General features: G+C 38.1%; 1 protein-coding gene across 7 annotated transcripts in view; it reads left to right on the top strand.

Annotated features, from left to right (window-relative positions):
• Nucleotides 1–24,515, top strand: part of GRID2 (glutamate ionotropic receptor delta type subunit 2) — a 672,274-nt gene that overhangs the window by 539,166 nt on the left and 108,593 nt on the right. For all 7 annotated transcript variants that reach the window (XR_002864118.2, XM_023925816.2, XM_086888568.1 and 4 more), the window contains 2 exons: nucleotides 6,914–7,111; nucleotides 14,530–14,842. Coding sequence is in view for 6 of the 7 variants with exons in the window: in XM_023925816.2 (XP_023781584.1) it covers nucleotides 6,914–7,111; nucleotides 14,530–14,842 (511 nt within the window). In the remaining variant the exon portion in view is untranslated. The remainder of the gene's footprint in view (nucleotides 1–6,913; nucleotides 7,112–14,529; nucleotides 14,843–24,515) is intronic.

Raw genomic sequence — 24,515 nt, 5'->3', positions numbered from 1 at the left:
TAACATGAATTAATGTACATTGTTGTTCAATTAAAAGTAACAAGCTGCTGTACTGTTCCTGGCCAAATAAAATCCCCAAAACAGCGGTCAATAAAGCACTTGAGGAAATTAAGTATTTGGGGCTGTGTATTTCACCAAGATCTTTTCGGGAAGGAAATGATTAACACATAAAAGGGGCCATTAATTATTTTTTGAGTCAAGGAGAAAGTGATTTTGCCTAGCAACAAGACAATGGCATCCTGTGCTTGAAAATATTTTGGTCATAGTTTATCAGACTTAGTGTTTCTTGTTGGTTATAATGGCTGTGTTTGATCATCCAGCAGCCATTGGAAGGGAGTTGAGAAATCTAGTAATAAGTGTGAATTTCAGTTTGGGGAGCAGTTTCTTAACATTTGCAGGGAACAGGAGTTTTTAAAGTGTCAGAGTGAATATTTACTTCATGAGATTGCCAAGGCTCAGCCTGGGCTATGGGAATCATTTAATGAGCCTGTCCACTGTTTCTGGAGTCAGTGTCAAGCACAGATTGACAGTCTTGCCACAACTGAGCTTCATTTCTCACTTTCTTTTTTTTCTTTTGTTTCTTCTTTTCTCGCTACTTTCAGTAAAGAAAGAGGGAAAATTTAATGAATGTGGAGTCCTATTGAATGGAGTGCCACTGTGGAAGTACTTTATTCTAGTGTGTTCAGAGGTCATTTCCATATGCTTTATGAATTCTAACCACCCATATAATTACCTAATTTCAAAACTTTCTTCACAGAATAATTTAGATTGGAAAAGACCTTTAAGATCATCAAGTCCAACCATTAACCCAGCTCTGCCAAGCCCACCACTATACTATGTCCCAAAGTGCCACATCTACACCAATAAATATCTACAGGGATGGTGACTTCACCACTCCCCTGGGTAGCCAGCTCCAAAGCTTGACAACCCTTCCAGTGAAGAGATTTCTCCTAATATCCAAAGTAATTTGCCCCTGGCACAACTTGAGGCCGTTTCCTCTTGTCCTATAGTTTGTTTCATGGGAGAAGAGGCTAATTACCACTTTGCCATAACCTCCTTCACGTACTTGTAGAGAGCAATTATGTCCCCCTGAGCCTCCTTTTCTCCAGGCTAAATGCCCCCAGCTCCCACAGAGCTCTAATTTGTATTGTAAATCCCAGTAGTGATTAGTTTCTCTAACCTCAAAAGCCATTTTTTTACCCAATGTTTTCTGTATAGTGCCCTGGCTAGGAAGTTTCTGTCCATGCTAAGGGGTAAAGAGGATTTAGTTGACCAGGAAAATAATTCAAATAATTCTGTTCTGCTTTTGCTTTTTAGTTTGTAAAGTACATCCTAGCTTTTTAGCATTTTTATATTTAGAATAAGCAAAAGACCTTCGCAAATAAGTGCAGCAGAGTAGTATATCATAGCTTCATATCATTTTTTATCCTGAAATTAGTCTCAAAGCCACAGAATCCACACTTCTAATTGGAGAGAAAATCTACTTTATTGCCCAGTGATCTCCTAATGAGGTGGTGGGCACGGGTAAAATCATGAACAGCTGAGCTAAGACCACTGCTTACTTGTAAACAGCCCACTAAACACAATTTTTTTCTTACTCTCATGTATTTAGAGTGCTGTGTGTAAGACCTGAAAGAAACTTTTCTGTTCTTTCAATAAAGTTTTCTGTAATCTGTCCAAAAAGAGAGCTTCTGCACAAAAATACTGGATCTTTAAAACTCGATTTTCATTGAGAAACTAAAAGATTACTATCAAAGCTTGGAATTTAAAGTTACTGTTCTACTGGCTAAAAATCATCCCAAACAGAGACTCTGGGTTTAGGGAATTGAACTTCTGAAAAGCAATCATTCTCTTGTTCTCCCTCCCTGCCTCCTCTAAGGCTCGAATTTATTGCTTGACTTTATCATCCACATCTGTAGCACAGCTACAAACAGATGTTTCTCTTTGATTGTCTAATTAATTAACACAACCAAGTTAAACTCAGCCTAATTGTTCTTTTCTGCTGTTTAGCTTGAGTATTGTTCCTTCTGTTTTCAAGCGTGAAGGTCTTCTGTGCCCAACAGCTTTTCTCTCCTTTCCTATTTTTAACTTGATTAGGGGGTTTAGTAAAGAATATAAAATGATTACTTCAAGCCCGATATTTTATCCAAATTATTGGTATGTTTGAGAATTTCATCAGAGTAAATAAGAACTGTATTTTATACTTTTAAGTCTTAGACTCTTGAAGCATTTAGCAAACTGTCCTGGTTCTGGGTAGGACATGGTTAATTTTTTCAGTAGCCAGGAGGGGACATGGCTAGGACCCACAGGTTATGCTATGCCATCTCACACCAGTTTCCAGGGATGCTGGGAATGTTAAATTATATCAGTCTTAATATGTAGCATATTGTTAACATCTACCAGTCTTAATTTGTAGCTTCTTCTCCAAAACACATGATAACAGGGAGACAAACATTTATTGGAGACAAACATTTTCTTGATCTACTTTCCCAAAGTACTTGTACTATCATGTCATCTTCGCAATGCTTTCCCTTTTTTATGCCGTGTTGCCTTAATCTTGGGTTCACCTTTATCCTTCCTAAGCTGTGCCAGTCTAGCATTTTGTGGTTTCTCTTGCTTGGGGGACATAATCACCTCTGAAGCCAGACTTTGTCTTCTACAGCCGTAAAAAGCAATATGCACAGTTTCCCCAATATAACCCTTACCTGTTTGCTGATGATTTTCATTTTGCTGCAGGTGGTTTTGGCTGTGTGATGCTTAGCTGTCCACCACGGTTAATCCACAGTCCTGTGTAAAATCCATCAAGTCTTAAACCCATCCTCATTTGGGTCAGGGCAGCACAGCTTTGATCCCAAGAAGAAACCAGGCAGTGATAACTGTGGAGCTATTTTGAGAAGGAGCCCTTATCACAGGCTTAGTAGTGCTGCATTCAGCTGACAAGGGGGCATGTTGAAGGTGAAGTTGAATGAAAATAGCCCCTCTCTTAAAGGATCTCCATTTTGGTTGGATGAAAAGCCATTCCCTACATATACTGGAGGCCTATGCAGTTCAGTGTCTTGGTTTGAATGACACTGTCTGTTAAGTGTTAAGTCTGTTAAGGAAATCAGGAGCCCCCCTTGGAATGGAAAATGTAAACCCTCTCCCTCTGAATTATTACAAGTTTGAAATTAAGGAGCTCTCAGGCAAAGATTTGGGAGTAGGAATAACAGTTCTTTATTAGTATGCATAAAAAAAACCAAACTACATCTTAATAGGAAAATTAAAATAAAATGCAGGAGTACAAAAACCACTGTCAGAGTCAGAATACAACCTGATACCTGTTGGGCAGGGTGTTGGTAGCAGTCAGATTAAGTGGTGGCTGCAGTCGTCCTGGAGTGACAGAAGTGGTTCTGCTGAAGCAGTGATCCTGTAGAAGGGTGTTGTTTTCCTCTGAAGGTCCAGTGGTGGCAGAGAAGGGTCTGGTCTTCCTCTGGGAATCCAGTGGAGAAAGGCTGCCTGTGCTGTTCTAAAGCTCAGAGTGTATCCAGGCAGGAATGCTTGGCTCCTCCCCCTGGGTGGAGCATCTCACAATGGCATGATGTAATTTTATCAGTCATGCAGTGAGACTCAATGGCCCATTGACAGAAGCTCTCGCCCTGGAGGTTATGAGGGATGGGTCATGGAAGAGATAAAGGACACTGCCCCACCTGGTTTTAACAGCTGGTAATAGAATATATCCTTTTGGTTACATCTTGCATTGCAACCTAAGACATTCAGTGAGGCAGATCATCAACCCTACAAAAAAAAGAAGTTAAGGGTGTGTGACCTATTCATTTTCTTTTATTTTTCTCCTCAGTCATGAATGTTGTGACTTGTTTGCTTTTCCAGACCTCCCTGGCTTTACAAGCTGTGAAGTCTGCTCTTGCCCCTTAGAGGCTCATAAATCCCCTAGGGAGGTGTCTCCAAGATGAAGAAAAGGAGAAGCAGGAGCAGCAGCCTTCCTTGGATCACTTCACTGTATTCTGGGACAATTTAGGTTTGAAGGGTGGCAGCTGTGTGCACCATGTAAATGTTAGAGCAGATTGTTGGAATGGTGTCCATGGGAGTTTTGAGCCTCTCTAAGGCTGACAATTGTATGGATTCTCTGATAAAGACCTTGCATAGTCTGAATTAACAGTTGCTTTGAAGAAAAAGGGTACCAGGATTTTCCTAAATGTATTGGTGTCGAATGGAATCTTCATCATCCAGGTGAATTTTTTCTACCTCCAGAATCATCAATTAGCTCATCAGATTTTCACACCTACTTTCTACAAGCTCATCATTGTCCTCATTGTTTTTCTGTGCTTTATTTTCTTCCTGCAACTTCAACTTTGTCAAGGATGGAGACAATCATTTTAACATCCATATTGTAGGAATTTATGCACCTTTCCGTAGCTCCCATAGCACCCTCCCAGTGGAAAAAAACCCAAAAAACTGGCATAGTTTCAGAGTTTCAGGCTGCAGCATTTATGAGGGGAAAATATCAAGACAAATATTTTTGTCCTCTTTCCGTGCATTCTCAGAAATGTAAACAATTGCACAAAATGCATCATGGCAGTAGATTGGTTTTGTTTTCTTCAGAATATAATTTAATGGTTTGCTGCTCCGGACTTCAACAACAATTGAAAAATGTTAGTTGCTTTGCATAAATCTGATTGACTATTTGCCTTTCATTACATATATATATAGGACACTGAACATTGGGGGTTTTTGTAAATCTCTCAACAGCAAACAATATTACATTGCTTAATAAAGAACTATTAAATCCTAATAAGGATATTAGTTGTGACAAACTGTGTTTTAAATGGCATATTAAATCACTACAATGAACAACTGGATAGAAAATCAGTTTATGAGCAACTATTTTCTAAATAATTTAGTGATAAAAATTAATCCTTTCTAATATGAAAAATATCAACTTCTAAAACATCCTTTGTACACATAGTTCTTTAGAATTTTGTGCATAGTGTGTTTAGATTGATAAACTACCATTTTTATTTGTTGCCAAAACATTTCTTTCCAGTAATTTTGAGTTTATATTCTGTGGAATCTATCATTCAGGTGATCAGCAAAGCTGAATGCACTTTGTGCTCTCATTTAAGAGAGGCTTTCATCAACTTTGTCTCATTTTCTTCAATCTTCATGGACACTGGGCACTGGAAAACTACTTTTAAAGTTCATTTTACTTTCTCTCCTCCACTTTTAGTCAATTTCACTGATCTTGGACAACATGGAAGAAAGAAATTCTGTCTAACAACTAGAAATAAGAACTTTAGACAGTCCACCCTTTTTTTTTTTTTTGGTCAGGGGTGGGGTGGTTTGGTTTGTTTTCTATTTGTACTTCTATTGAGTTTGGAGTTTGGGTGTTTTCTTAGAGTCAAAAAAAACCCATCCTGTCAGTGCAGTCTGGTTCATTCTTTCTTCTTTGGCAGCATCATCAGCATGTGGCTGTCCTTGAGAATACTTACTCAAGCATTTACAAATGATGCTTTCTTATTTCAAGAACATCCTGCCTGCAATTCACTGACATCTGTTCATATAGAAGGACATTCCAGCAAGCTAAAAATATTAGTGAGGTATAGGATTAGTGAAAAAACGGTAAAAATACTCTGGCTTCAAAGTAATTTACAGATATAAGTAGTAGAATAATAAAAGAATATTTTATACACCAACAAAAATGCCACTGTAGATACAATTCAAGTTTAGGCCACAAATGCTGCAAAAAATCAATTTTCTTTTCCTCCATCTGCTTGTCAGTTTTGCAGACCAGAACAGAGTGGTCTCATGGACTTGTGCTGGCTAAGCCATGACAAGTCAAAACTTTTCCCCTCAGGACAGATGTTTCAGTTAACAGAATTTGTTATAAAAAATTACAGCACTATGTAATGAATTAAAAGAAAGACATGTAGCATATTTAAAAAACTACCTATGTGTTACAGCACCTTAATGCTTTTGGGGATGATATAATATTTTGCTGTACTTAGACAAGTGTTTTAAGAGCAAATAAAGAACAAACCTAAGTGAAATCTGTCTGTGGCAAATATATATATTTTTTTTTCCTTAAAAGTATGATCTGTTTTATATATCTTTTTTTAAAAAAAAATGTGAAGGGGAATATCTAAAAATTATTTGCACAACAGGAAGAGTAACAGAGCAGAGGCAATTTAATAACAAAATAGAGAAAACTATTTCAGGTGTTTGGAAAAGTAAGAAGAAAAGCATGATGCTTGAAAATCTGACCTTTCAGTGTCAGCTTTTGGTATCTATTTGTATCCTTCATGGCAGTCATATTTTAGATGAATATTCACCAATCATTCTTATAGACAGCCTTAATTCCTAAAATTGATTGTCCCTAAATTAATCAAATGTAATTTCTTTGGATAGACCTATTTAAATTTAACTGGCCTATATTCAGGTTACAGTAGAAGGACAACAGCAATACATTTTTCAGTTGTGCCATGTTTTTCTTTCCTTGCAACAAGAATTAATGGCTGTATTACACACAGTGTGTGCCCAGGAAAATGGCAATGTTGAAGAATCTTCCATATTTATGGCCAGACATTGAGAGTATATCTGTCTTGCTGACCATGAGTGTGGTCAGCAGGCATTATTAAAAAGCATTTCAGTTGAAATGTTACAGTAGAAGATCTACTTCTGAACTATATACTAGAAAATAAAATTTCTCTATTGAAGGAAATCCAAAACAACAAAAAAAAATACAAAAAAATAATACCATTTTAGAGAATGTAAGGGGAACTGCTAATAATGTGTTTTAGGAAAGTTTTGTATAAATAATATTTTAATAGTTCCTCCTTTAATTAAAAAAAAACTCTAGCACCCAAACATGGCATATAATTGCTTTATTAACAGATTCCTCTTCTGTTTTTTTGTTTAGGAAGAGCCCTTTGTCATGGTGTCTGAAAATGTTCTGGGAAAACCAAAGAAGTATCAGGGCTTCTCAATAGACGTGTTGGAAGCTTTGGCCACTTACCTCGGCTTTAAATACGAAATTTATGTAGCACCAGATCACAAGTATGGGAGTCCTCAGGATGATGGGTCATGGAATGGCCTGATAGGAGAACTGGTGTTTAAGGTAAGCTCATTGATAATTACCAAGTAATAATGTGTGATAAATGTGTGATAAAGTTAAGAAATATGTGTTATGTTCTGTTTGCATCAGCCAGTAACCCTTTTTACAGGTAATTATTAACACTTCGTTTATTGCACTTTGCCAGCACTTGAATAGTGTGCATTAGACAGCACTGAAAAAGCTGGAAATTACACTTGTTAGTAACTGTTTAAGAAGCAGGGCAATCTCTTTTTTCAACCAAAGTAAAATCTAAATGTAGTCAAATAATGGGATTCACAGCATCCTAATTAGTTTGGCAAGACCTGACACAAATGAGTTGAAGAGGCTGCTGAAAAGAGGAAAAAATTGGTGTTGCAGTAATTAGTGATACATTACATAAATAATGTACAACACTTAGAAAAATGTTGGTATGATGAATACATGAAGTATATAATCAACAGAAAATGTTTTATTGATATATAATAACACATTATGTAGATGAATGAATCAAGAGTCATAAATTATCTATTTTGTAATTAATAAACCATTTAGTCTACTTAATTTGACATTAATTGTTCAGTATTATATCATATTGAAACAAATGCATATGCAATGTTTTCTTTTTTTTTCTTTTTGCCCGCTCTTTGAGTCTCATCTGTTTGTAGTTTCTCCCATTGAGAGAAAAAATACTAGCTTGACTCTATTCTGCTGGTGCCTTATTTGTGTTGTGAATGTATGTGTTTTATTTGCTCTTAATTAACATATGGGGATAGCTTTTACCGCTATAAACTCCTACATTTGTTGTGTGCCCTTAAAGAACTGCAGTAGATATACATGTAAATAACTTAGACATTAGCCATAAAAGTGTTTTCCAAATGTGCAGGTGGAATTTAATTCAAAAGCACAGCTAACAGTAAGGGTCACCCATGGTCAGGAACAGGACCTAGGTCTTTCAATAAAGGAAAATCTTTTTTTTAATTTATTTTTAAGAAAATATTATCCTCCATGGCTTCAAAATTAGTGATAGGTTTAACCTATTCTGCATCCTGAGCAGCAGGAAGCCTGTTGGAATGGAAAAATCCAGCTATTCATTCTCTACCCATATCACCTTTCATACACCTACTCTGTAATAATAAACCCCCTTTGCCATCGTCCTATGTCCTTATGAAGCTGGAAGGTGGAATTGTGTATTCACAACTGGTAAGCTGGACACAGCTGAAAAAGTAGATTTTCCATCACCTTCTAAACCTTGAAAACTAAAACTCCCTCATCTAATTCTGAGATGTAACACCACAATGGCACATTGATTTATTTTTAACCATTCTTTCTGCCTCAAGATCTGGTGTTAATGCTACACCCTACTCTCTACAGTACTTATCAGACCACTGCATAACACAGACTGGAGGGGTCTTAATTCTTGGTGGTCTGGAAATGGAAGTGGGCCTGGAATGTTTTTTATTTATTTGCAATGGATGATTGGCAAGATAGAAAGTATAACAACTCAAATGGCTCCAAGGAAAAATACGTATGGCATTCTTGTTTCCTTAGCAGACAGGGATTCAAATGAATTCATTGAAGGTGGTAACCACCCAGATCTGTAAATCCATGTCTCAAGTGCAACAGATCTGCCAGCCTGTTATGATTTTGCTGTATATTTTCATACAGTGTATGAAGAATTGATGGAACTGCATTTGGAATTCAAAACCCATGTTTTCCCTATCCTATGGTAGTGTATAACTTTTCATCTTCCTCACCCTTATGTAATTAATTAGCAGTAAAGGTTCACTGTGGCCTTCTCTCCCATTCTCTGTCCCTCTTAAGGCAAAAGGACCTCTGGGCAAGCAGCCAGTGTCTATCTACCCCTTACCAAGAGCAAGCTGTTCTTGAAAGGCTGCTTTCTTATTTACTGTGAACTGAATTCTGCTCTCAGAACTCAAATTTCCATTTGCTTGGCAACGTTATAAGGGGAAGTAAAGGAGCAGAGAATAGTTTTAAATTAAAGGCCTAACCTGTTTGAAACACAGCATTTCCTTGTTTTCCCAACCAAGTTTTACATGATAGTCTGGCCAACAAGTGGAGGAATTCCAGAAACAGTGGGAGTACTCTTTGCCTGTTAGTTTGTCAGCCAGGAATGAGTTCTGCAAGAGACAAGTCTCACTCAAGGGTAATGGAAAACAGCTGCCTTCTTTTTTTGAGTGCACAGAATCATACAACCATTTAGCTTGGAAAAGACCTTTAAGATCATCAAGTCCAACTGCTATCCAGCACTGCCAAGTCAATCACAAACCAAAATGCTGTGTCTGCTTGTCTTTTTAATACCTCCAGGCAAGGTGACTCAACCACTTCTCTGGGCTGCCTATTCCAATGCTTGGCCACCTTTTCAGTGAATGAAACTTTTCTAACATCTCCTGACATAACTTGAGGCCATTTCCTCTTGTCCTATTTCTTGTTACTGGGGAGGTCAATCCCTACCTTATTACAGCCTCCTTCCAGGTAGCTGTAGAGATCATCTTCTCAAGAAGGGTGTCTTTGACCTCTCCAGAAGATGTGCCATATGAAATAGCAGTTGCTGTAGCAACCACATGATTTCTGTGCTCAAGATCAATATTCACTGCCTGCATTAACCATCTTCAGCGTGCAGCAGTCTGTGGTGCAGGTTCTGGTATCAGGGAGAGTGGTCCCAGGCTGATCTTGTTGCAGCAGCCCTGCTGGAGTGGGATGGCAGAGCAGGAGCCCAGCTGTGCCAAATACATGCCCTGGGCCCCCAGCTGGCTTCACAGACATGACACTGCGCCAAGTTCACTCTGTTCCAGCTTTGATGACAAGGTTTCTGTTGGCTGTTAAAATAGGAGCTGGAATCAGCAGAACATAGTAAGTGGTCTTCAATTTGAACTTGGAAACTGATTCAAGCCTCCCCTCATTTGATTGTCAATACCTATATTAGGTACACACTTCGTCCATGCACCTTTTCCCATCAAAATAACCTGAATGTAACCATGCTGTACAAAAGTTTCTGTTTGCTGAACACCTGAACCAGGTGGATTTCAGAGAATAAATGCTCTTTGAGAGAAGCACGTGGTGTTCTTGTCCCTCTCCTGTCAAGTGACCAGGGCTCTCACTGCATCTTGTAGAGCTTCATCTCACAAACAGGATTAGTTCAAAGAGCAGCAGCCCTCTGCAGAGAAGCTAAAACTATCTCAAGGGAGCAGTGCTTTACCACAAATCTTGCTCTTACTGTTAATTATCTGTGTCTTATCACAGTAATTCTTTTAGTTGCTCTCTACCCAGATGGCCTGAGGGATAAGCCTGTGTGACAGGCAAGAGAAGTGGCTAATGTCACTTCTTGGAGAGCACACTAGGCTTTCCAGCACAACTCTGGGCTTTCTGGTGATATTCACATCCATCAACAATTGCTTTTCACATCTCACCATGCTACCTTGATTGTGACATTTTTTTTCCAGTGAGGAGCCATGAGGAAGCAAATAGCATAGGGAAGACAGCCTGATTCCACTTAGGTCCATCAGAAAAGTATATGCTTAATCGTTTCTAAGAGAAACTGTAAATCAAGCAGAAGCCTCTTACGAGGCTCTTTTTCTATTGCACCTTCTTAAGGGGGGTAGTATAAGTGAGAAGAAAAAATAATAGCTGACTAAAAGAAGAATTATTTGGATCTATGTGTGTTGAGTGAAAATGTCTCTCTGGTTTTTGAGCGTCTATGTTAATAACTGCATAACATGGGACTGCGTTTTATCACTTCTAGCATTTGTTGAGACTTGATTTAGCTTTGAAAATGGATTCAATGAAGGCTCTCACAGGACCAGTTTAAAACAGATTCATTTATTTTCCCTGTTCTTGATCATGAACCACAGGAATTGTCAGAAGATTGCTTTCCATGTGTATGAGATGTGCTTGCTACAGCAGTGGCTTAGGGACATTTCAGGGATTTCTAGGCTTTGCTGATAAGCTGGTTCTGTGACACCAGTAGGAATGCTATCAGGCCCTTTTGGTCATTTCTTTTGGATTTTCTCATTCTGGTTGTGTTGCCCTACAGTGGCCTCAGGCGAACTGCTGCTAAGGAAGATAAATATAAATTCCTATGCAGGTCACACAGAGCAAAATAATGCCCTCTGCTGTTTTTTCAATCTGTTTCAGGAGTCACAGTTTCATTCATGAGAAACGTGTAAGACATATGATGGTTGCTTGATTTTGGCACTCCAAAAACTTAGTGGAGCTCTATACATGTTTATAATTCAGATTGGCAGCTTTATATCTAAATATTGACATAATTGCGTGCATTTGCCTTTCTATCTCAAAAGCACTAAGTGAACCTTTACTTCTTCAAACTGATGTCTTCTCTGATCCAATCTGACATGTTAATGACAGGCATTTAAATTTTTTCATCTTCCAGCTTTGAAACAAGATGACAGAATCTATATGTAATCAAGGATGCTCACTATCAGTAAATCAAGTATCAAGTGAAGCTTAAGCTTGGTTTGGTGCTAAAAGTGTAGTTTTCTGGGAAACTGGTGTTTATGATCCAATTTAGTAATTTAAGAATATGAGTTGCCATATTTCAGTGTAGCTTTTTTTTTTTTTAAACAGCTTAACACTGTGGTGCTAAATAAGTCAGGATATACTGCTCTCCTTTCTGTTTTTCACTTTACTACCTCTCAAGAAATAAAGACACATAGAATATTTAATGGCTTAAAGATCATCTAGTTCCAACCCCACGGCCATGAGCAGGACATCTTTCACTAGGTCGGGTTGCTCAAAGCCCTTCCTTGAACACTTCCAGGAATGGGGAATCCACAGCTTCTCTAGGAAACCTGTTCCAGTGTCTCACCACCTTGATAATAAAGAATTTCTTTCGAATAGCTAAGCTAAGCCTACTCCCTTTCAGTTTGAAGACATTTCCCCCCATCCTGTGACTCCAGGCCATTGTAAAAAAGTCTCTCTCCATCTTTCCTGTAGTCTCCCTTCAGGTACTGGAAGGCTGCAGTTAGGTCACCTCGAAGCCTTAATTATATATGTAGTATATAAAGTAGCAAGACATAATTTTATCACAATTGTTGCTGCAGTACAACAAAGGAAATGCAACATTTCCATTTGCATAATGTTGTTCCACTGTCATAGTTGGTTGATAACTGGAGTGGAACCAGAATTCTGGGGAATGTGGAGAGACTGCTTCCCAGAGATGCAAATTAGAGGTAGTATTTTCACACATACCATGGTGTCTCATTTTTTTTCTTTAATTCTCTTCAACGTATTTAATGGAAAAACCTGTTTTGCTGTAAAAAGGGGAGGAAAAGCAGACAAAGATTCTGTTAGTCATACAGTTGACTATTATTTGGTGAAACTATCTCTACTGGTGTATGTTGCTTTTTAGTAGAGAACCTTTAAAGATCTTACAACAATGCAATTTGAATGAGAAACTCAATGATCTAGTATGGTAGGGAAGTATTTTAGTAGTAATTAAATTAACTAATAACCCAGCTAAATTAATAAACAGAGGCTTGAGTCTAGGACTCTTTTTTCCCCACGTGTCCTCCTTTACCCCTAAATTCCTATTTTGCTTTTTGATATACATGCAGGGGAAAAGCCTCAAATCTATGCTATTCATTAAATACAATCATAATTTCCTGTGTGACAAATGTTGGACTTTCATATTTGTAAATTGTTTTAGAAACATATTTATGTTCACAGTTATGGAAAACAGCTCAAATGCTGGCTGGTTTGCATCTTGCTCATTGGAGTTAGGGCTTGACTGTCAGCAGATGCTGTGAATCACTTGAGTCACTCGTTGAGGAGAAGGTTTGTAATGAGAGGATAGAGAGACTCAGATAACCTGAACGTTTCCATGGATAATTCTAATTACTGACTGAGTTTGCTGCTGCCCATGGGCAAAGGGCAGTTGAATCATTACTCACAAAAATTTGTTAGGAAGGGACCTGAAGTGAATTCATGAAGCCATGCTTTTAGCTGTACTCATCAACACAACTTCACTTACGACACCGGAGATTTTAACACACAAATTAAAGCTGAAGCTCTATTTCATAGCTTTTAAGAAAATCAATATTTTCAAACCCTTTTTTGTCCAAATCATCAGGCTTCCAGCTAGGTTTTGCCACTTTCTCAAGCCAGTGAACAATCAACATAAAGTGATATCATTTAAACTGAAGTCTTAAGAGCACTGTGATTAGGAGTATGCTTGTGCCATGGGCTGCAGAGTGCTTTGTGCATCACATTAAAAGAGCCCCGTTGAATTACGAAATTTTCTAGTCAGTTTCAGCTGCCATACCTTCCCACTCAATATTTCAAATCAAATATCCAAGGAACTAGGAATCTCTGCCTTCTCTGGGCAAGAAGAAAGAAATTCAACAGAGTTAATATAACTTTACTGAGTACTCTCAATTTCTTGTGCTCGCCTCACCCCCTTCCAAAGGATCACACACTGCTTTAGGCAGAACAAAAATGGATTAAGTCAAGGTAGTAGAAGTTTAAATATTTTCAGTACTCTTTTGTCATATTAAAACATCTAGAATTCACAGTCTTATTGCTCAGTATTTAGGCTTTTAAAAATAGTATTCATATGTCTGCTTTAAATAACCTTCCTTGTTTTCAGTGAAGCTCTAGTTGTACCTGCAAAAAGTAAAGTAGCACCTGCTGTACTTGTGCCTGTTGTCCCTGGAGACCTATAACATACTGTGAAGTACAAGGATTAGATCAAGAAATGTTACTCATTCTCTTTTCATCCAAAATGTGTTCTTTAAATTACAAAAAAGGAAAAATGGAAATGGCACAAAGCAAGTCCAGGCTAGCTGTAGGACAGGTTGGCATTGCTGGAGGAATTCCTTATCAGGAGGACAGAGGAATTAATTGTAAAGGAGCTGCGTGCAGAATCTGCCCTTCTGCACTTTAGACTCTGCAGATAAAATTGATGTTTTATGGAATTTCAGGTGCTCCTAGGGTAGTAGCCCTTTGTGATGATCATCAAATCATGAAAATAGTTTATAAATTTGGCTCTATCAGGCAACTAATTTCCTATGATTGGATATGCTATGCACAAAATTTGACTTTTGCCGCAATGGCAGCAATGGCTTTAGTAAGCCAGGGTGACAAAAATGACCAGAAGTAGATTTCCTGCTGATATTACCTGTATTTGTAGTATTTTGGTTTCTTGGAAAACAACAACAAGGAGAGCTGATGTGCCAAAGTCCACCAAGTGAGGTTTGCTTGCAGAAACTAAGACAGATGGTTGATCTACCCTGCTCAAGCCTTAGTCACCTTTCTGTGCTCACATGTGTGATGCTGAAGACTTTGGTCTAGGCATCTGATTCTCCTTAAACTTAGCTGCTATAAATCACAGAGGAACTTGTTTGACTTTTTACAACCTTTTTCATAGCTGCTACCTACACTGGGTTTTTTTTCCTTCCTCTCCTCAGAGAGCTGACATCGGGATCTCTGCCCTAACCATCACCCCGGACAGGGAGAACGTGGTGGACTTCACAACACGTTACATGGACTACTCGGTGGGCGTGCTGCTGCGGAAGGCAGAGAAGACAGTGGACATGTTTGCCTGCCTGGCCCCCTTTGACCTCTCCCTGTGGGCCTGCATTGCTGGCACGGTGCTCTTAGTGGGGCTCCTGGTCTACCTCTTGAACTGGCTCAACCCCCCGCGCCTTCAGATGGGATCCATGACGTCTACAACTCTCTACAACTCCATGTGGTTTGTCTATGGATCCTTTGTGCAACAAGGTAAGAGACAGAGGGAGTTATATTATTATAGAGGGAGGTTATATTTATTATAAAACATATAACCTATTTTATATATTGGTTACATAAAATCTATATATCTTCCCCATTACTGTAGAGACCTTCCTCTCCCCTGCCTCCCTCACACAGCCCACAAGGAACTGGGAGCACTGGAAAGCCTTGTGCTAAAAGATTTCCTGGATATTTGGCTGCCCTGTATGGGAATCCTGAGAAGTTCAGAGCACCATGTGCTAGTTGGTGATTTGTTTTGTTATTACAGAAAGGTGATTTTCCTCTGAGGGAAAAAAAGCATTGCTCATCAGTTGCTGGAGAATTATTCTATATTATCAACTATTATCAAGTTCTTACATGATCAGACAGAGAATGCTGGGATTTGGATTTTGAACTAAGTTTAGACTAGTCTGCAGTGCTAAACGATCTTACTATGTCTGATGTTCTTTCCTCCCTCTTCTGATTTATTTCAATTTTCCTATATAATGTTTAGATTCAAGCTTCTCTGGCCTTCCTGACTGCTTTCTCAATCCCATCTACCATCTGGTGTAGCCCAGGCTGGTCCTCAATTCTGCTTATATTCCCAAGTCCTTCACTCTTCCAGCTCTTCTGGCAGAGTTTTAGCCATGCATCCTAAAGAAGTCAGGGAATGCAGATCCTGGCTGGGTATATGTTGCTTAGAATTCTGGTCTACAAGTTGAGGTTGTAATGCAAAGTGGAGTAAAAAACACAGCTTAACATAAGAGCAAGGGGGGGTTTAGATAATAACACTCGACAACAAAACAGAATGAACGTCTTCTTGCTTATCCATGTAATTGTTCCTCAGTCACTGCTGGCACTGCAGGTACACCTGTTTTAATTTCACAGAGCATCTGCTCTACAAAGAGCCATGGCCACTAGGCCCCAAACCCACAGACAGTTCTTTGTATTTTAACCTGAATTTGGAGGGAGCACTGTAGGTAAAGGTGTCATATTTATGCAACACTGGCAACATGTGATTTAGCATTACATTATTCTTTTTTCAAAACAGTCAGATGACTTCCATAAAAGCTAATGGAATCCATGAAAGCCAATTATGAAACTCCTAGAATGGGGGGGAAAAAAAAGCTAAAATGGCACTATACAAAAAAAAAGAAGAAAAGCTTAAACTTAAGCTGAGACATTCAATGTGATTTTAAACACGTAGAGACATTTCTTTTAAAATTATCACTTGCATTGAATGTGAGTCATTCCACACAAGTTATCCTTAGCATCCTTGCTGTACTCCCGACAGGAATCCCTAAAAGCTCTGTAGGAGACTTCCCAGCTAAGGTTCAGAGGAGGCACAACTGGTTTAACACACCTGAGTCTGAACAATTGTTACATGAATTGTTTGCCTCATGTTTATCCAAGAAAGTTTGTGTTTTCTGATTTCCTGAAATTTCCTAACTCATAGGTCCAGAGGAGTAGCCCACAAGGGAGCCCTTGGATAGATGCTCTGTTAGCTTAAAAAGAAAATTATTTTTTCACCAATCAATGAAAATGGGTGTTTAAGGAGGGCTCAGAGAGAAACCTTGAATTCAGCATGAAATTGACAAAGAAGTTAGATGTAAAGAAAGAGGACCAGGTGGCAAAAATAGCAGAATTCAGTAGGGGGAGAAGGGGAGGGGGAAGGAAGGAAAGAAAGAAAAGGAATTTATTTGAGCAATCTGCGTCCACTCCCTGTGGTAACAAACGTCACACATGAGGTGCCACTCAGTAAAACCAAATGCTGGTGGTACTAAGCATCTGGGGGCACCAAAACAGTTGTGCAACTTCAGAAGAAGAAATTCACAGAACTGGGAAGGTGGGAGGGATTATTTACAGAGAGACACCTTATCACTCTACCATGTGGATTTTCAACACAACTCTACAGAATTCACCAGAATAATGGAAAATATTCGCTTGGCTCCTACGGAGTGAGAGAAAGCTATAGACATGTATCTATAGCTTTGTTCTCCTTCAGACAACAAGCAGAACTGTCCTGAATAAGCTAGAAGGAAAAATTAAACATATTGAAAAGAATTTATACCAAAATACATGACACTTACTGTCTGATATAGGCATAAAGACTCAAAAGAACTCAGAAATTCAGTGTAAAAGAGTAAGGGATCCATTTATAATGTCAGCCTGTATTTCACATTCAATTTGAATATAACAAAAACTCTATTAGCTGAAGTGTTATTGTTTACTAATCCTTGTGAATACAGACAAATTAAAATTACTTTCATTGACAGGGTAACTGGCTATTGTGGTGATTTTGCCTCTGTTTTCATTCACCAGCTCTTCATTCAGCTGAAAAACTGCAGCTTTTCATTTGTTTTGGAACAGTAAATCTGTTGCTATTAATTCTGATTGGCAAATCTTAAGTGTAGCAGCATGGAGCATTTCAAATACTGTCATGTTCACTCAAGAAATCTTCCAGCAGTGATTTAAAGCATGACAAGGTACTCATTTCTGTTATCAAAACATAGAGCCAAAGATGCTTTTATGCCCTGTGCTGACAGAAAGTGGTGTGAACCAAGGATTGCTTGTGCTTTGATAGTTCTAGATTCTTTGTTTGGGGCTAGCAAGTGATTTGTGGCATCATCTTCTCTTTCTTTCCTCTAGAGGAAAAATTTGCAAGGATGCGCACTGGCTTCAGACTTGCCAAGGCTCTGAAGACAAAAGAGCCCTCTGCTGTGAAAATACACGTCATTCTTTAAGGAAACTCATAACCTATTATGATTTAAACAAAGAACTCATTTCTTCTAAAATAGTTAAAACCTTGGCAGATTTCAGCAAGTAACTTTAGTTCACTTCATCCCTTTTAACTTTTGTTCAGCCTTGACTCTGATGTCTTGTTCAAATGCTATGAACAAGTTTTAACCCTTTTCAATTTTTGAAACACCAATGAAAAATACTGTCATTGTCTACAGAAAAAAGCCAACACAGATCTATCCAATGGTTTTTAAGGCAGGTCTATAATTACTGTCATACTCAGTTATAAAATGTAAGTATTTTTAGTTGCTTCCTTAAAGGTAGACCAAAACTTAATGTGACTGCTACGTGTATCACTTAAAGTTAGGTCTTGAATGTGCCTTTCACTTTCTTCCCTCCATATTTCAGTGACCACCCTAGGCACCATTTTGAGACTGGTAATGTGGAGATACATTTTGAGTTTCCCTTTTTATTTGATGTTCATTCATTACTGAGATAGGTCAAAATAATTTACATTCTTTATTTAAGATACATGAGGATAAAGCCGCAAGGTAACTCAATATAAAAGTGTATAAAATGCAAAGGGAGTTTTTTATTCTATGTTCAAGCCCTTCATTATAAAAATTTTTTAAAAAAAAAAATGGGCTGTCAGTGCACTGGAATGCTTTGGCTTCCTACCCTATATACCCACTGAATCTGCAGTGTACTGTGACCACTAAGAAGGCAGAGACTTTTAGGTGATCTTAGCCATGCTGCTGTAAATTATATTAAAAGCAAATGCTTCTGACTCTGAAGTCAAAATCCAGGCATGAGTCGTTAAGATAATATCTATTGTCTCTGAGTTGTCTATTCATCTAAAGATGAAGCAAAGTCATAAATCCAGACTGTGGAGGATTGCAGTCGTGTTGAAATTTAATGTCACAGCTTCTGAATTTGTTCTTTTCCTTTTGCTCATCCTAGAAAACCGAGTGGCTAAAGCCCTGCATTTTGCTTCTTTTGAATATTATCTTTGACAATTGGACAGAAATTTTGCTCTAGGCAGCCCTGATTGGGCACAGTGTGTTTGGACAAGGGCCCTTTCTACTTCAGAGAGTCTGAGTGATATATGAATAATGATATATTATGTAGTCTTTGCTCAGATTTTGTGCTACTCTATACAACCACAGTTTTTCTTCTCTTGATCTATGGTATTGCTGCTACTCCCTCAAATTTTGCCATTATTAGAATCTGCCAGTATAGGCAAAATGAACTCTCCAAGAAGAAATTTGGGGTTTCTAAAAACTTTACTAAATTCTTCATTGAGATCAACTGAATCAAGTTGCTGCTATAGTCTGATGACTTTTACACTTGCTGAGAACCTAGTTTAATCTCCTGAATGTTTTCTATTAGCTTCCTGTTAGGGGCTCTTGTTACAAAACACTCTAGGGAGCACTCTGCTCTCTCCAGCACTGGAGAAAATCAATGATTTAAGAAACAGAAGTTCAAGATCTAGAGTTACTGCCAACTCTTTTTGTATAATAGATCTGTTTTTGATACAGGTAAAATGCTGCATAATTTTTTTCCCAAGGACTTGCAGAAGGATATTTTTGGGGATTTTGTTTTGAAGGCAGCCTATCAAATTTTGCTTCAGAATTCAGTGATGAGCTAACTTAGTATAATAGATTTCAATTGAATGTTGACAAAATAATGAAGTTAGTAAAAACTAAAATGTTTTGTATTTGATATGAAAGACACCATAAAAGACTTTCTCTCTATCTTATCACACTCTGCTCATTTTGCTTTGGATTTTTCTGTAGGAGAAGTTATTTCTGAATTGCCCTGACAGGATTTTAGATTATGCAGGTAAAGATGCAAGGCTCTGTTTTGTTTGGGCTTGAGTCTTTTTGCCATAATAGAAAATATCTTTTAAATGGCTGAATCATTCAAGATTTAATCACTTCTTAGTGATTGCAATGAAATAAATATTCATAATAGTTTTATAAATAGAATTTGACCATAGGAAAATGAGCACTTGAAGGATTAGCTGCAAAAATATAATTTTCTTTAGAGATCTTAATACACTTGCTTAACCTAGAAAAGTTATGAAATGGATGATGTTAAAGCACCACTGGTGGGACATTTTTTTATCCCCTTATATTTGTTTAAAATGCTGGTCACAACTGGAGGTTTTGATTGGTCATCAGTGGTGTCAGTAATGGCCAATTATGCTGCTAATACCTGGCAAATGAACAAATCTTACTGTTTGCCTTGTGTAAATTACATTTCATAGGAGCAATAAAATAGCCTCCAAGCTTCAGCACTTCAAAGTCATTATAATACTTCTCAGATGGTTAAAGCTGCTCAGAATTCTCAGTCTTCTTCCTTGTATTACCACCCAAGGTGTGATATAATCCTTCTGAAATGCACTGCCTGGAGTCTGCTGTTGCTTAATAAATTACTCCATCTTGCTTATCTCACTCTTGGCATATCCCTATCAGCAGGAAACCATTATGCTGTAGCAACATCCTTTCCTAGTGACATTTTCTCTTAATTAACTGTACAACAATCAAATATTTAATATTCAGATGAAGACTCTAGAATCATTCTGGAAGAATTCTGTTAGAAATTACTTGTATCTTCACATATGATATTTAGTGGTGAAACGTGATTTATTTTTAGGGGGCATCTATGTTTAGAAATACAAAAAAGATCCAGTATAAAGTCTTTAGGACTGGGACCTAGTTCCTGTTGAGTGGTCTGTACATTTCTCTGCTAACTGACCACAGAAACATTATTTGATATCTTAGATATCGCCCCTTAGTTTTAAAATTGAGATATTACCCATCTTCCTTTATAAAAACGAATTTTATGTCTTCTGATAGGAGGCAAAACTTAAATGCCAGTCTCATTAATTAAGAATTTTAATTGCTCTTCTAACTAATGCCAGTCTTGACATATTCATGTAGCAAGGGAAACAGACTTGCTGAGCCTAAAATGCACAGCACTGAGATGGGAAAATGAAAAGTCAGCCACCAAACAAGTTAGGAAACAAACTACATGCACCAGGAGATTTATTTGTGGAATGATAGTTCCACCTTAAAATACGACACCCCCCCCCCACAAATTGTCATGTTATTTTGAGTAAAGCTAGGCTAGTGTATCAGTAAGTATATTTGCCTTCATAAAATCATCTCTCTGAAATGGGCACAGCAGCCCTGTGGTACCCAAGCTCCTTTTGCATGTCTCAGTGGTTTGGCCAGCCATCTTGACAGCATCCAAAAATGAGTACACTTTGGCAATTGTGTCCTGTGTCTCAAATGTCTTTGGAAACCACAAACAATCGCTGGAACTGACAGCGTGTACTGGGAGCTGCTGTCATGTATGCAGTACATGTTTGTAAGCCTTGGATGTAGCTTTACATCCTTTCAGAGGTTTATTTGATTGTCTCTTTTTGAAACTGTAACTCCATGGAATAACCATGCTCCAAGTAAAATGTTCAGTAGTGAGAGCATTTGTTTGCAGCAATGTGATATCACTGGTGTGAAACTACCAGGGGATATGCTTGGATTTTCCTCTAAATTTGAAGTTAAGATTCAGGCAGTTCTCAGAGGCAGCTTAAATAATGCATTTCTACATCTTCTCTGCACGTGGTTGCTTGAGTAATAGCACTGGGTACCTGAGGCAGTATATTTAGAGATTTTGTATCTGATATACAGTCTGTGAGGAGGTGGAGAATGAGTGGCAGTGTGAAAGCCCAAAAGCTAACTTAATTGCCTAGGACTAGCTCTGATTGACTGTGAGAAGGTAATGCCTGGCTGGCTGTAGTGTAAACCCTGATCAAGACCAAGTGAGGCAAAAGGAAAGTAGACTCGGATGTCATGGCAACTGTCCATCATTCTGTGTTCTTTCAAAAACATCTGAAGGTGAATATTTTACTCGGAACAGTTTCTTTAATTGTTGTAATTTCTAATATGACTGTATGCTGTAATTCCGCAAAGAATGAATAAGTTAGATTCAGATTAGGTAACCTATTTTGACTTTTCAGGGTTTACCGGTGTATAATATACATTTAATTGAGGAAACAAGGAAGAACCATTTAGTCAGGAACTGGCTAATGACTCTTGCATGGAGGAACAACATAACTCCCATTAACCCCCATTTTTATTTTCAAAGAAGTTAAAAAGGCAAGTGTTACATGTCCTGCCATTTGATATGCCTGCACAGGAGTTTACACTTCAATTGACAACTTCAGCTGTTTAAGGTAGGGAGGAAGTGAGAAGTGAGTTTTAGCTTTATTAAAAATACTCCCCCTCTGCTTGGGATGCCAGCAGTTTCATCCACAAACTGATTAGTCTTTTTCAGCTGAAGGTGCCCAAGGTACCAGATAAACACGGGTTTTAGAGGGAACCCATGGTAGTCTTCTGTTGCTTTTCTGCCCTGTGAGGAGTCCCTCCTCTGCAACATCTGTGCCATAGCTGCATCCACCCAAGCAGATCCACTCCACAACATCAACTGGTGGGTAGGTGCCAGGAAAATTGCCTGAAAGCTGTAAAGACAGGAGTAGCAGAGGTTTTCAAGCTGCTGGCAGGAAAGTCTCCCTTCTTCAGCAGAGGGTTTTCTCCTCAGACCTCTTGTAGTATTAAAGTGTTTATAAAAGGAGTAGACCAAAATTAATGTAGAAAGGAAACAGAAAATGCTATCAATTTTTTTTTTTTTTTTTTTTTTTAACTAACCTGTTCCTTTCCCTGATTGTTGAGATGAAGGACCAGTCTCAACATATATGGTAAAATGAGAGCAAAATGAGGGCTGTTGGGGGGGTTTCTTTGTATTTTTTTTAATTTAGTCAGCTTCCAATCATACAGATTAAGGGGATTACCTTCATTATAGCAGCATCCTGTTGTAGGAATCTCCTGCTGTTTAATTTTTATCTAGGCTGGGTTAAAAATGTGAAATACCTCACCTACCAGGAAAAAGGGAGATGAAGGAACATGGGTGGTTTTAACTGAAGTCTTGTCTTCCCCGACACTAGGACAGAGTAAAGGTAGGGATGAAGGGGAAAGAAAGTCTTCTTTCTGCAAACAGGCTGTTAAGGAACAGTGATAATAAATCTGTTGAGTGGGGTGTTCGCTGTTCATGCCCAGATATACTTGCTAATAGAACATTTTTAGCCATAAGCATGTACCTCATTCTTACAATGGCTTCTTTTATTTCTATATCCCCAAAGAGGAAAATCCTCACTATCCTGTAAAGTCACCTTTGAAGCCACTTTTCACTTCTGAAAAACCTGAGTTGTGATCTTAAGCAGGGTGATAGCTGATTTGCAGTGAAAGCCAGGTTATTCGACTTTCAAACATAAGCATTCATATTAGTGATTTTCATCAATAAATGACATTATAGCATTTTTCTCTGTGAAACGTAAAAGGATGAAGGTTTCATTCTGTCCTCTGTTCACTGTCATAATACTACATTAGGTCATCTGAGTTTTAAAGATCACTTTGATAACAACATTGCAGGATGTACCTGAAGCGGAATTTTAGTCTAAATTTTAAGACATGTTATTTAGGAACATAATTAGAGCTCCTGCACTGGTGATGATTGAATTCTATAAGGTTAGGAGTTCATTGCAGAGAAGCATTCTGATAATTAAAGGATAACTAGAATTAGTGACATGAAAACTGAACTAAGTTATCTGAGATGCCTGTGATTCACTTGTCTCTGAAGTAGTCAGGGGTCACTCTCTACTGATGGATGCTTGGAAAACTTGGATGAACAGATTTATAAAAGAGTTTATAATTCTTTTAAGATTCAAGCAAAAACATATTTTTTGGTGTGTAATCCTTTTTTAAAATCCCTTCACCCCCTAAAATCTTGAGTCAGAGAACTATGTAGAGGTAAAAAGATTATGGGGAAAACTACTTGTCAAAAGATGTGGGGGCTTTTCTGTAATAAGTGTTTGTCTTTCTGGTCACAATGCATTGTTTTGTGTTTTGCTCAATTCACTGTTGCTCAATTTCAGCCAAAAGGGACTCTCTCCCCCATATTAATAATGTCTTCTCTGACAGGCTCTTAGCTGAAGCCACACTTCAATACCTCATTAATGACACTGTTTAGCTTAATGTTAATTTGACGTACAGATGGTCTGTTTTCAGTCCATTGTGCACAGCTCTTTCTGCTCTCCCTGAAGGTGCTACACACAACCCTGTCTGTAGTGTACAGAAAGACCAGACTGAGCAAACTATATGTGGCAGTAACACACACATTATCTACTTAGCCTCTTATGAATATGTACAAGAGATGATAATTGTGGCTGATTGCTTGCGGCTTCACAGCGTTTGAATCCAGCCTTCAGTAATTGAGAGATTTGGTCTCAGCATCTCTTGAAATCTGATCTAAATGTTGCCAGTGTGCAAAGGTTATTTGTTACGATCCACTGCCAATATCCTCTAAAATAATAGCAAGCATATATCACTTTAATGCATTCCCACTGGCTGCAAATAGTGCTTTCTCACAGGCATGCAGTCAAGTGCCACCTTAAAAGCACACATCACATCACAGTGCTCCTGAAGAGCAACCCCAGAGGCTCCCTGTGTTTCTTGAAAATGCACATTGAGCTCTAATCTGTTTGTCTGTGTGTGTGTGTATATTAATAATTATAATCTGTAAAATTATTGTCCTCTGTTTTGAAAGTGGCAACAAAGAATTATCTGATCAGAGGTTTTTTTCTTTTTTTCCTGCAAAGAGCTGTTGGTGAGATTGCTAGGCTTACTGCACGGTTATTTTATGATTATGTAATTGAATGGTCCTATATTTGGTAACCCCAAAATTAAATTTGAAACCATGCTGTCTTCTAATAAACCAATGCATTTCAGCAGCATTAATACAGTATATTTTGGCCAATGGATTCATGAGAGGTGGACAGCAAGCCTCAGTTCCAATGTGGTCAAAGTTACAGATATCAAAAGATGCA

Source organism: Cyanistes caeruleus, chromosome 5, assembly GCF_971803275.1.
Source record: "Cyanistes caeruleus chromosome 5, bCyaCae1.hap1.1, whole genome shotgun sequence".
NCBI classification, from domain to species: domain Eukaryota; kingdom Metazoa; phylum Chordata; class Aves; order Passeriformes; family Paridae; genus Cyanistes; species Cyanistes caeruleus.
Note: the sequence above shows the minus strand (reverse complement) of the source record. Positions and strands in the feature narration are given on the sequence as shown.